General features: G+C 40.8%; 1 protein-coding gene across 1 annotated transcript; it reads left to right on the top strand.

Annotated features, from left to right (window-relative positions):
- The first annotated feature begins 5,661 nt into the window (after positions 1-5,661).
- Positions 5,662-9,141, top strand: LOC118556373 (insulin-like growth factor-binding protein 1). The gene is made up of 4 exons (XM_036134259.1): positions 5,662-6,236; positions 6,370-6,521; positions 6,780-6,908; positions 7,980-9,141. Exons 1-4 carry the CDS (start codon positions 5,858-5,860, stop codon positions 8,088-8,090), a joined length of 771 nt encoding a protein of 256 aa, XP_035990152.1. The 5' UTR covers positions 5,662-5,857; the 3' UTR covers positions 8,091-9,141.
- The last annotated feature ends 3,622 nt before the right edge of the window (positions 9,142-12,763 follow it).

The following is a 12,763-nucleotide window of genomic DNA, read 5'->3' as shown; positions in this document are numbered from 1 at the left end:
TTAGAAAAAAAAAGGGAGCTTTTACATACAGCTGGGTTACTATGTGGTGTAATAAACAAAAAGTTGTTGTTTTTTACATGATATAGAAATTTTCTTTTTGCTTTTTTACATTATATATTTTCAAGAATTTGTGGCTTATACATTTAAAAAATCTTTATCTGAAAGATACTAAGAAAAGCAGTGCCTCTGTTTTAGTGTGACCTCTGCATTAATACATGGCCTGCACACAGCCTATGATTACACTTTCTGGTATATTCAACAAGGAAATGCTGAACCCTAAAGATACACAAATTAAGTTTGCCAATAATTTTTATTCTCAAATGGCATACAAAGGAAGGTCTGCTTGTAAAATTTTGCTTTTCAAGCTAAAATGAATGAGTTTGCCCATTTTAAATGAAACATGGATGCAGTTCTCCACTCAATTTTTTGTGTATTATTTATTCAGAGCAAAATGTGTCTTATCTTTTAAAGACTAACGCTGATTCAAACATGCAGATTGCTGGAGAATTGTTACCTAAAAGAAGGTGAGAATATTGTTACCAGCAGAGAATAAGCAACTATGTTGCATTTTAAAAAGCAACGGCATTTCTTCTTTATTTTGACAATTTTTCACAAATTAGAAAAATATGTATTTTATTTAAGAAAAACTGCTCATAAATACTGTATGATGTGATACATCTTAATTTGAATAAACATGTTTTCTCCCTTGTCTAATACAAACTGCCTTTGTGCATTAAAAACATTTATTTCAGTGGTAATTAGAACTGTCTGGTTTTGGAAAAAAAATATTTTGACATAGCAGATAGGGGGATCAAACATATACAAATGATGGAGCTATAGGTGCATATTGAACGTTTGATTGATTGATTGATCGATCGATTGATTGATTGATTGATTGCACTTTAAAATTATTAAGTTGACCAAAGCACTTAACAGTAAAATCACAATACATAAAAAATTACAACCATAATGCAAATAACAGGAAAATAAATATCATAGATACAATTCCACCATGCTAAGTTGTATTCAAAGTCTGCCTGGAAAAATAGGTTAAGCTCTTAGTAAATTTCTTAGGTATGTATGATTTTATTAAAATCATGTAGTCTGCACGACTGCTAGAGAAGTACCTCCTAAAAATCACTAATCATGTTTTTTTTCAGTGATTGTGGTCCTGAATATGATCTCTGAGAGATATAGAACGAGGACAAACTTGTGCTAATCATTCCTGATCAGAAGGGTTAAATGGTTATTTATTCAAGCACATACAGTTTGATCAAGAGCCTCTTAACAAAACCCAAAGTGTAGATCATGCTAAACTGGTTTTAGAACAATCCGCCCAAAGTATTTTCTGTTTGTGCAAATTCTCAGTTATTCAGGGTTATCACAACAGCATACAGGCTCATATCATAGGCAACCGGACTTTTGCTCAGTTTTTCTGAAAACATTTCGACACCTATCCAGGAGGTGGCTTATGCGAGCTATCAGACTTCTGGATAGGTGTCCAAATTTTTTCAGAAAAACTGAGCAAAAGTCCGGTTGCCTCCAATTTAAGCCTGTTTGTTGTTATTCTGATTTTAATAACTGACTAAAGAGTATCTTATGAATGCATTCAAAGGACGCAAGCTTATATTTTAAGGTTTGATTTTTCCTTTTAAGAAAAACTTATACTAAAGATAATCTTACCATCTAAATTTCTTCTTTTAGGGCCAGTCAAAAATAACACAGTCTTTTTCTACCAAATATAATAGATATTTCCATGTGAAACCTAATAGCGCAGTTATTTTTCTAAGATTAAACTGCATTTTTATTAATAAAATCATCATTAGAAGTTCATGGAAACATACGGCGATAAGTCAAGGTACATACCTTACAAAAGATGAACTTAGGAGATTTAATACAGGAGGCCAATGAGTTAAGGCCATAAATATATAATTTATATATGTCTGTGACAATCTATTTCCTGCTCTATAACTGATTGTAAAAAAATCACACTGTTTTATGTTAAGTTACATGGTCATTTAATGTGCAGTATCATCTTGTCTCTTCTCATTGCATACTTGCAAGGTTTAAAAAATATTTTACATAAACATGACCTCTCATCTTTTAATACTCAAATTTAGAGTTCAAGTAAAGTTTAACAGAAATCGGTGCATCTTTGAATCTGCTCTCGCTACAGTTAAGTTTTTTTAGATTCATTTCCCAAAGGGAAAGGAAGGGAAGGGAATCTGCTCTCACTTATCGAGATGCAAGGTCTCAAAAGAAAAAAAGTAGCTATTCTCCATTTAAACACGTGACGCATGTTCATGTGCAGCTTATACAATTTGTCCTACAGGATGTCCAAGTGTGGTTTGTTTTTGCTCACTCTCAGCCAACAGGAAGTCCTTTAATGCGTTGAAAAAAGAAGAGCGGCCTTGTCATCATGCACTGCTTCAGTACATTTTATGAGGTGATTTTTTTTTTTTTTAGAATATATGAGTGTTCTACTTTTTCTTGACATTATTCATTTTGAAGGTTATATTTAACTGTTTATAGTTGTTAAAGATGTCAGGACATTTGAAAAGAGAGCAAATTTGCAGTTCTGGTCTCTCCTAAAGTGATACTAGAGATGGTGAACTCTTTATAACTCCAGCTACCTTTATTGTAAATAAAATACATGACACAAAGGTTGAAAATGAAAATAAATTACAGCTGTTGTTTATCTAATGCTATATATTCCTCATATACAGTGCAACACAGTGTCAAAGTCTTGAATGGTTTTGTGATACCATGAAATAATAACATTTTGGTAAAAAGATCCCACCTGAACCACTTCCACTCACGCCTCAGTATAAAAGCTTCTCTTTCCACAGCTTCTACATGTGGGATCGTTGCACCTTCCTTTCAACTATACTGAAGGGTGTTAAGGGGTTCTACTTAGTTGGAAAACTTTCTTGAGCTCCAGCCAAATCAAAGTTACCCCATTGTCCTCCTGGTCTATTTACTATTTACTGTAGGTGAGGTCTGCATTTGCAAATTCACATTTTTCCTTTTAATAAGCAGTCATGACGTCTTGTAAGAGTCATGTAATGTGGGATTGTGATTTTTCTTTCAATAGTTTCTGGATGAATGTTGTCTTAAGATATGAAACCTACAACATATTGACCTATAAATTAATGATTTATTTTATATATCTGCTTGATGTACACTTTTGTGGCTGGGGTTAGAGGTAGCAGCATAAGGACATGCAGGAAACCCATCCATGTATGCTCATTCACACCAAATGGCAGTTTCCAGCAACCTTGACCATGCAACCTCCTTATAGGGGTCCAGGATTCAAACCTAGGACCTAGTTGCTACAAGACAGAAATGCTTACAATTAGAAACCTGCCATGAATCATTCAAGCATAAAAAAGTCCTAAACGCAAAGGATGAACCGGTGCTTTGTCACGATATAAAAGACAACAATAAAGCACTTTTCAACAAGGTTGTTATGCATTTCGATACATATCACATGTCGCAAACACAAAATGTATTACAATTACTTTGCTTTGATTTCGTGAGAAATATTGTTTTGAGAGAAAATGGCATTAAGGCCATGACAGAGCAGCTCTTTTTGAGGTATTGGATTAAAATGTGGGATAATGAAGATGATAATAAAGATGATCAGCTAAAGGAAGATGTGTTTCCTAGAACCTTTCTCAGGTCTTAGTTCCCTGTTTCTGAAATATTATTTTTCTGGGGTTTTTTTTTACTCTGTTTGCCCACTTTCTTTATTTTCTAAGCACACACTTCACAAACTGCTGTCATGGGTCAGACAAAAATCTGTGAAAAATCTGCTGACCTCCAAAGAAAAACTTTTGGGGAACTATTGGAACAGATTACTTTAAGAGCCCACTTTTAAAGGACAACATGGAAATGGAAATACTTAGACCTGTTGAAATGAAATGCTGTTTGAAACATTTGCACAGTACTTGATGTTTAAAAAAGTGCGACCAAATTCTATGAGAATTTCTGTCACTTAAAGACTGGAAAAGAAACACAACAGACTTTAGCTAGTTTGTTTGTGTGGCATTAAAGAGCAGATTATCACAAGATTCAAACAAAGGTATAAATGCATCGTTCTTTACCTACGTGAATGGGCAGATTTGTGAAGGGGTCCAGACCATGCGTCAGTTTCGAAGGGCATACAAGATTTAGTTTATTTTGCAGAATTGAAACAGCTCATTATCCTAATATCTAGTACATAATACAAAAAATAACACATGCCATAAACATAATAAAGAAAGAAAGAAAGAAAACATTTTAAAGTGCCATTTTCATGACCAAGTTGATTGTGTTGATTCTCAGTATTTAGCTTATACACACAGTTAAGTTGAATGTCCTTTTAATATTATTCAATTAAATACAATTTAATTATGAGACAGTTTAACTTTTCTACTTGTATTTCAGGTATGTATCTGGACTGATACATGGATATTTCATTGGATGGAGGTAGAAAATGTTCAATGCCACACCGGATTATATTTAAAGCATTATTTAGTCCGTGGCTTAGAAATATGGGCATGATTTAGAGTGACGGTTAACGCCATGATTCAGATGATGCAATCCCATCAGGCAGTTGCAAGCAGAAGAGGACACAATGCCGCTCATTGCATCAGAAAGTAAGACAGGAGAGGCCAATTAATTGAAATGTGTCAACTGGCCCAGTTGCGGCCGTAAAGCAGCTGAAGCAGTGTGCCTGCTGTGGAGGGAAGCTTGGAAATGGAGGGGTCGTTGTCACATTCTGGGCTGGAGTGACAAAGCATAAGCCGTCTTTGCAGCAAGCCGTGAAAACGTGCAGGGTTGTCCAGCGTGGGACCCTCACAGCCCCCCAGAGGATGGTGATGTGAGGGACGTGTCTGTGGTCATGTCAGACTGCCCCGATTCAAACCTCCGGTCTATTATTATCATCAGGAAACGGGTAATTTCAGCGGGACATCTCCTGGAAGGAGTTCAAAATCAGGCGTGCGCGCATACCAAAAAAGTCCCGAGCCACCCGTTCCCTTTACGAAAACGGCGACCCTCATCTGCGCTGCTATTTCTGAAACGTGGCGTTATTATCCCGCTGCAATCCTCTGGATGCTTTCTGATGTCAAACCGGAGCGACCAGTTCGTTCTCAGCGCACCCACGCTCTTTGCGCACAGCGTGGGCGTGCGTAATTTGCGCTTATTAGGTTATTCGGGTTTATTTCCCCCCCAAAGTTGTGTAAGGCGTTATTTCGAGGACAATTAAAGGGGAAACACACGCATGAATAGACAACATTGACACACATAGAGGGTGGTTTGTGTCAGAGCCGAAATCCGACACTATAGGAACAACCAGCAGCTCCAGCCTCCAGAGTGCCAGCATGTTCGCCTTTCAGGTTGTGGAAACCAGCTGAAGCAGAGTTTAATGTGTTGTTTCTATAATGTGGTGTTTTGGGGGTAGCACCCGCGTGAGAAAGGGGAGTGGGGAGGAAGGGGGCGGGGGTCCTTGATTGCAACATCAAACACTGGTGTCGTCAGCGATACGTGCCAAGCACCGCCTGTTCCAAAACAAATATTGACGTGATTGTTGTATTCAAATGAGCGGCATGACCGGACACGGATGGGCCAATCAGAGCTCATCGTATCATTACACCTTCTTTTCAGAAATCATTCATAACGCCGATGCGTCAAACACTCACAGAGCGGCCGGCTATAAATACGGCTGTGCGCAACGCACAGTTAGACATCTTCCCAAAATCAAACGAAAGGCACAGAGCAGCAACCGTGGGAATCCAATCCGGCGCCTTTTTTTTATCTGCACATTCTCTCTGAACTGCTCTGCATTTCATATTTCACATTTATTACTCAGACCATGTTGGCTATGCGTGGATTGAGGCACGTCGCGGTGGCAGTTGCCGTGTGTTCGCTTCTCGTCACGGTGACGCTGGGGTCCCCGGTAGTAGGGTCAGAACCGATCCGATGCGCCCCGTGTACCCCGGAGCGGCTGAGCCAGTGTCCGGCGGTGGCGCCCGGCTGTGCCGAGGTGCTGCGGGAACCGGGCTGCAGATGCTGCCTCGCCTGCGCACTGAAGGCGGGGGAGCTGTGCGGGATGTACACGGCGCCTTGCGGCTCTGGACTGAGATGCACTCCGAGACCCGGCGACCCCCGTCCTCTGCATTCCCTCACCCGCGGACAGGCCGTGTGCACGGAGAGCGCTGCTCCGGCGCCCACCCCGGAGCCACAGACCCAAGGTAGGCCTCGCACCTCCACAGAGTCACACATCCCACAGCTGCGTCGTTGTATTCAAAGGAGATCCTCGCATATGTGATTTAAATTAAGCCGGTTAGACTCCCCTCTCATTCATTCATTTGTTCCCTCCACCAGATCAAGGAGAGCCAGACGCGGAGATGGACAACTCGGCCATCATCGGCTCCAGCTTCGTCCCCGGTCTCCCCTTTGACCCGCGGGCTGTGACCGAAGCACAGGAGAGCATGAAAGCCCGACTCATCGCCATTCACAAGAAACTGGTGGAGCAGGTGAGACAGACACTGTGCAAGCGTGAAAATGTGGATTTTTGCAAGGATGAAAGTTTTTTGGGGGTTTGGGAGATGACCTCCCACCAGGGGGAGCTGGTGCACTTTTTGAGATGAGAGGGAGGCAAGGAGACACATTACTACAAATCGTATTTGCAGTTTAACATAACCCCCTGCTTGCCCCCTAATAAAACAGTGATAATATTGATGCTTATCATAATTTAAATCAACCTGTTCGTGTTCATTGTTTCCTCCACTTAGGGTCCGTGTCACCTGGAGCTGCTTACTGCTTTGGACAAGATTGCCAAATCTCTTGAGAAACTAGGAGAGAAATTGACCAGATTCTACCTCCCCAACTGTGACAAGCGTGGCCTTTACAAACCAATGCAGGTAGGTGTTATTTGGGGATAAAGTTTCATGAGTCATTTGACTCATTACGTGCAACAGGAATAGGCATGGCTCAGCTTATGGCTTATTTGACTTATTCCAAACATTCTCAGCATACAAGTGTTTGCGGGCTCCAAATGGATAAAGCTCAGGCTTGATGGACACTCAGGTCTTTATTGGGTCTCAAATGGTTCCAAATAAAACAATTGTAAGTTGTTTAGCCCACCTTGGACCCATATAGGGCACCCTTTTTAAACAAGGTTGTTCTGCATCAAGCCTATATAGGCGATTAACATGTGGCCATTATGTAATCTCCAGACAATCCCATCTGCGGCCCATCATTTATCCCATTTCTAACCTGTATGAGCAGCATATGGAGAGAGTGGCTGGCAATTGCTCCTAACAAAAATGGCATTCTATATTTGTTATTTTGCATTTGATGCATAGATCTAAACTAAAGTATCAGCAGTTATCCATATAATCTACCTGCGTTCTACTCTTTATAGAAGTTTAGCTAGCTGATATTAGGTAGTTAATTAGCCAGGCTATGTGTTCAGGTAGCGCTTGCAGCTTTACAGAAATCCCACTCATAGCTTGTCAACTGTAGTTTTAACAGTAATGCATTAATAAGAGTGACACTCTTCACAGTTTCCACACCATGAGTGTCAATTTTATCCATGACCAGAAGATGTTCAGCCAATATTGTCTTCTCTTTAAGCAAGGGGAAACTATAGTAGCCTTATACAGCCAGCTGACTAGCAGTGTGCAGCAACATATTGGGGAGGGGCAATGCAACACTGCTGTACAAAGCCAGAGAAAACTCCCGCCACTGGCAGGCACTTTAACTGACATCTCCTCAAACCATATTAAGAATATGAAGGAGCATTTTATTTATTTATTTTACCTTGGTACACGCTGGTGACCAGTCCATGCCTAGCCAGAAACTGTTGTGAACTGAGACTGAGGTTTGCTATACACTCAGTTTCATTTTAATGATGACACGTACCTCTTGTGTTCTGTGAAAATGAAAGCTGTTGTATTAAAGAGTGCTTTCTGTTTCTGTTTCCCCCACAGTGTGAATCCTCCCTGGACGGACAGAGGGGTCGATGTTGGTGCGTCAACACCTGGAATGGCAAGAAGCTTTTAGGTTCCAGCGACCTGCCTGAAGACGCAGAGTGTTCTTAAGGAGATCTGAGCTTGAGGCTCTTCTCACACAGAAAGAGAGCGAGAGAGAGAGAGAGTAAGGGAGAAAGAAACAAAGAAGCAAGCCACTATTTTCTTTCCTTTTTCTTGGGTAGCTGTTTATTTATTGACCTTGTCCATGGTGGTGTTTAATTCAGGTACACTGTCATTATGGGGCTACAGGTCCCAACCACCCTGAACCCCCCCACCCCCACCCCCCGCAACAAATTCCCGTCCCATAGACACAAAGAAAATCTATTTTTGTTTTTCTGTAAAGAAGATTTTGATGTTGATGCATTTACATTTAAGTCTATAGCCTTATTTATTTTATTGCATTTTATTTGTTTTTTGTAATTATTCATGAGTATTTATATCATTTTGCCTTATTGTTATTATAATATTATTATTTTTATGCGTGTATAAAGTGTATATATGGATCTTGGCCCCCACAGCTCCACAGCTGAGTTGAGCTCGCTCTACCCATAAGGAGCTGTCTGGAGGTTTGGTTTGAGAAAAACCAAGCAAGAACAAAAGCACTGAGTGACCAAATCACATTTAGAAGTTTTTCTAAATGATCTTCTTATTCTTTTTCACTTTACTGCCATTTTTGTCTTTTTATTATTTTATTTTTTTATTATTGTTTTTGTTTTAATTATTTCTTGATATGATACATCAGTTCCAGTAAGTCAGTGCAAAAGCTCTCAGTTGGGAATCGTCTACACTCAGAAACCATTTCCCATGGTTCCATGGGGCTGCAGATAACATGATGGGTGGCAAATCTCCCACGCCGCCTCTCAGACGGGTATCTCTACATTAACCTACCTCCAACATTTACGTGTCTGCTGTCTTTTTTTGTTTATGTTTCTGTGCTCTTTGACCACATGACCACAAAGTGTGAGCCGCTTGACTCGGCTCTGTATACATGCTGCTGTTGGAGAGAGAATTGTATTGTATGTGGATCTATTCCAAAGTGACTAACGCTGTATGTACACTTTTGTTACTGAGATATAATGTAAGAAAAAAAGTGATATATTTAATAAAAACATTAATCTCAGCTGCATTCCTGTCTTCTTTTTCATATATTGTCATAACACAACCACAAATGTTATCATATCTTATTCACATTTTATGTAGTAGACAGAGGTGGGTAGGGTAGCTAAAAATTGTATTCAAGTAAGAGTAGCACAACAACTATATTTTCATGTCATGTAGGAGCACAAAGTAGACCGAAAAAATTACTTGTGTAAGAGTAAAAAAGTAATTGGTAAAAGGGCTACTTAAGTAGCAAAACATCTGATTAAATTTGTACAAAATTTAAAACAAAAATTTAGATTTCAGTTTTTCACAACATAAAGCTGAATACAGTGCTTGCATCAGTTGACATATATACATATTTGATTTTTCTTATGCAGATTCTGTATAAGGTAATGTTAGAACAGTGCAAAGTTCTACTACTGGTAATATATACCATTTCCAACGTATTCACTTTACCTCCAAATGGATAGAAAACTAAATTGGAACCATCATGCTTGTGATCCAACAAGAAGTCATGTTTTGGAACAAACTGTGTCTGGTTAATTTTTATTAAAAACGTGCTTGTTTTTAATTTAGCAACCCATTAACTTTAGAATTCAGTTAACTTGTAAAGACAGTCCGTCTTTTCTGTGATCTAAGCTCTGTATGTCAGCAGCTGTTTCAACGACCACCAAAAACACACAACATACAGGTCAAGGATACAGTTCTGTGGTTCAAAACAGGGTCAAGTTTTTACATAATATCTCAAGTTTTGAATGTCTTGTAGAGCACTTTTCAATCCATCATCTAAAAATAGAAAAAAAGGATTGTACAACAGTAAAGCCACCAATACTTTGTTGTGGGTTTGGCAAGGTGCATGAACAGCTTGTCTGGGCACTTACCAGATTCGTACTGTGGGGGGTTTATGGGGTGCATGGTCTGTGGAGCACTACAGCTCGGGCCCTGGGCACTGTGCTAAGGTTTAGTTGTAATTGGGGTGATGGGGTGCATCTTTCTTCTGCGCTGTGGCAGCTGGTGTGCTGTGCTGGGCCTAGGGTGGTGAGTCGGCTGAAGTATGGGTACTGGGATGCGTGGGATATACTCTGCAGTGTGGTATTTTGCTCGCTATGGTGAGAGGAGATTGGTGCAGTGAGTTGGGGGGTGCCGTAGTGGAGCATCACTGTGGCACCCCCAACCCTCCAAGTGGTGGAGAGGTTGTGTCCCTTCTCAGGGGTGGGGGCGCCGATTGTTGCATTGATCAGGTGATAGTGCTGGGCTGGTTGGTGGTCTTTGTGTGTGTCTTGGGGGGCATGGTGGGGCCCTGTTGCCCCTGGGTGCCTGCTGCCTTCCAGGGACTGCTTGATGGGTTGGTTGTTCCTGTCTTGGTGTGGGATTGGGAGTCCGGTGGTGTTGCATGGATCTGTGGCATCTGCTTTGTTGTACTCAAGTGTGTTGGCTGGGGTGGAATTGCAACTCAACTTACCATTGAGTTGCGCTGCTCCAACCATCCCCCGAAAGCATCGGGGGATGGTTGGAGCAGGAGCTGTGTTCAGGGCTGCACTATCTGGGTGTGCTCTTGTCAGTATCTTCAGAGGTAGAGCTCTCTTGTTATTGTGCCTCTGGGGTCGGGGCCGGAGCCAGAGCTTGGGGTATAGGCCGAGTTTGCTAAGGTTAGGGCAATGCTCTGCCCTGGTCTTGACTTGTGGCTCGGGTGGTCTGTCTCCTCCAGCCTACTCTACCCAGGTACCGATACCCCAGAATATCAGTACCTAGACCTGGGACTATAGAATTTGTGTGGTAAACGCAAGTGTGTGTACAGTGTCCATTCCTGTCTGGTATTACATTGAGTATATGGTTATGAGCTTCTGCATGTGTCAGCATTAGGGTGGGAATGTGTGATTGTCACTGCATGTCTGTAACTGTGTGTTTGTCTCTTGGTCAGGTTGGGTTTTGGGCTGCCCCCTCTCCTGGATCACCTCAGATTTCCACTAATTGTGGTGTGCCTTTCTTTTTTTAGCTTTCCATTTGTGTATCCATTGAATTTAAAATAATCCCTATATAGTGTCCAATAAAGTTTTTTTACATGAGTATCAAGCAGAACACTATAGCGAAAGCACTTGTGAAAGTAAATCTCTTTGGTACTAGGAAAATAACTCTCAGGGTTACACTGCCAGACAAGACACATAAGAAACAAGTAAAAGTTAAGTTAATTTCTATAGTACCCTTGACAGGTCAAAAACCATAAAGTACTTTACAATTAAGGTATTTACCTAAAAACAACATAGACATGACAGTAGAATCAAAAGGGCATAAAGGTAACTATAAACAACAAATATAAAAACAGAGAAAATCATGTAGCCTGCAATGGATCCATCACCTCACTGACAGATGTGGTCTTTATTTACAGCAATCAGCCTAGTGTTGACCTGTTTAATAGTTTTACCTTAAGGTGTTGTTTTTCTCATCACTTTCTTCTGCTCCTTGAGATTAGCTTGTCTTGTGTTGGAAACACACCCATTAACAGTGCTGACAAGGAACAGGTGTGTTCAATCAGCTTTACCGGGAAAAAAATACCATTAACTGGAGGGAGGTGTAGTGATTGGCCTGGCCTGGGGTCTCTCTGCATGGAGTTTGAATGTTCTCCCTGTGCATGCTTGGGTTCTCTCCGGGTACTTCAACTTCCTCCCACAATCCAAAGCCATGACCCAATGATGGGTCCAAAGCATCAAGCTAAAGTCCTTAAGGATTGAGGAAGCAGTGCCAGTGAAGGATGTTGAGAAGAATGGGGCTAAGGGTCGGCTGACTGTAGCTATGTAGTTCACTCAGGAGAAAGACTGCGGCCATTTTGCAAAAATGTCTCCCATTTAAGAGTGACTTTACTGACAGATGGGACATAAAAATGGTTAAGCAGGAAAAGAGATGCTTGTATATCCAAGTCCAAGTTAACCTGAGAAACAACCTTGATATGCAGCATGAAGGTGAATCCTTTCCTTAATCAGGATCCTCACAAACAAGTAAGGAATCACTTGGTGACGCTTGTCTAGATAATATTTACAGCAGCTTGAGGCAATAACACCTTTTTCATCTGAGGGAGGTTCTGTAGTAAAGTGGGCTGAACCTGACCATCCATTCCATCCGTTCCAAGATACAGTAAGGTAAGGAGAGAAGTCAGGGGGAGAGGGGAGGATGGAGAAAGAGAGAAAGGACAGAGAAATAAAGAAAGCATATAGACAAAAATTACAAAATCCAACAGCTACAGAAAATTCTTTATGGCAGCACAGTTACTGTATTGTAAGTGACTAATTCTGTTTATGTTAAGTGGGGCGTTTGAAACTTATCAAATATAATATATTATTTAATTGACTGACTTTATTTGTCATTGTACACACAGTCCAATGAAATTTGTCATTCAACCCATCCCTTAAGGAGAAGTGGGCTGTCAATGCCCAGTGCATTCTGGGGCTAAGGGTCTTGCTCAGGGACTCAGAGTGGCAGTCTGTGGGATTTGAACCTTACAACTTCCCCAGGACACAAGTGCCCTGCTGCCTTACCACTAGGCCACCACTCCCCTCTCTGTTATTTTCCATAAGGAATATGTTTGGTTGCCTTTTCAAGAATTTTGAAGATAAAATGGTCCTTAGAAATGGGCCTGTAACCTCTAA

The sequence above is a fragment of the Fundulus heteroclitus genome, unplaced genomic scaffold, assembly GCF_011125445.2.
Source record: "Fundulus heteroclitus isolate FHET01 unplaced genomic scaffold, MU-UCD_Fhet_4.1 scaffold_78, whole genome shotgun sequence".
NCBI lineage: Eukaryota > Metazoa > Chordata > Actinopteri > Cyprinodontiformes > Fundulidae > Fundulus > Fundulus heteroclitus.
The sequence above is the reverse complement of the archived record's forward strand: the minus strand, read 5'-3'. Positions and strand labels throughout refer to the sequence as shown.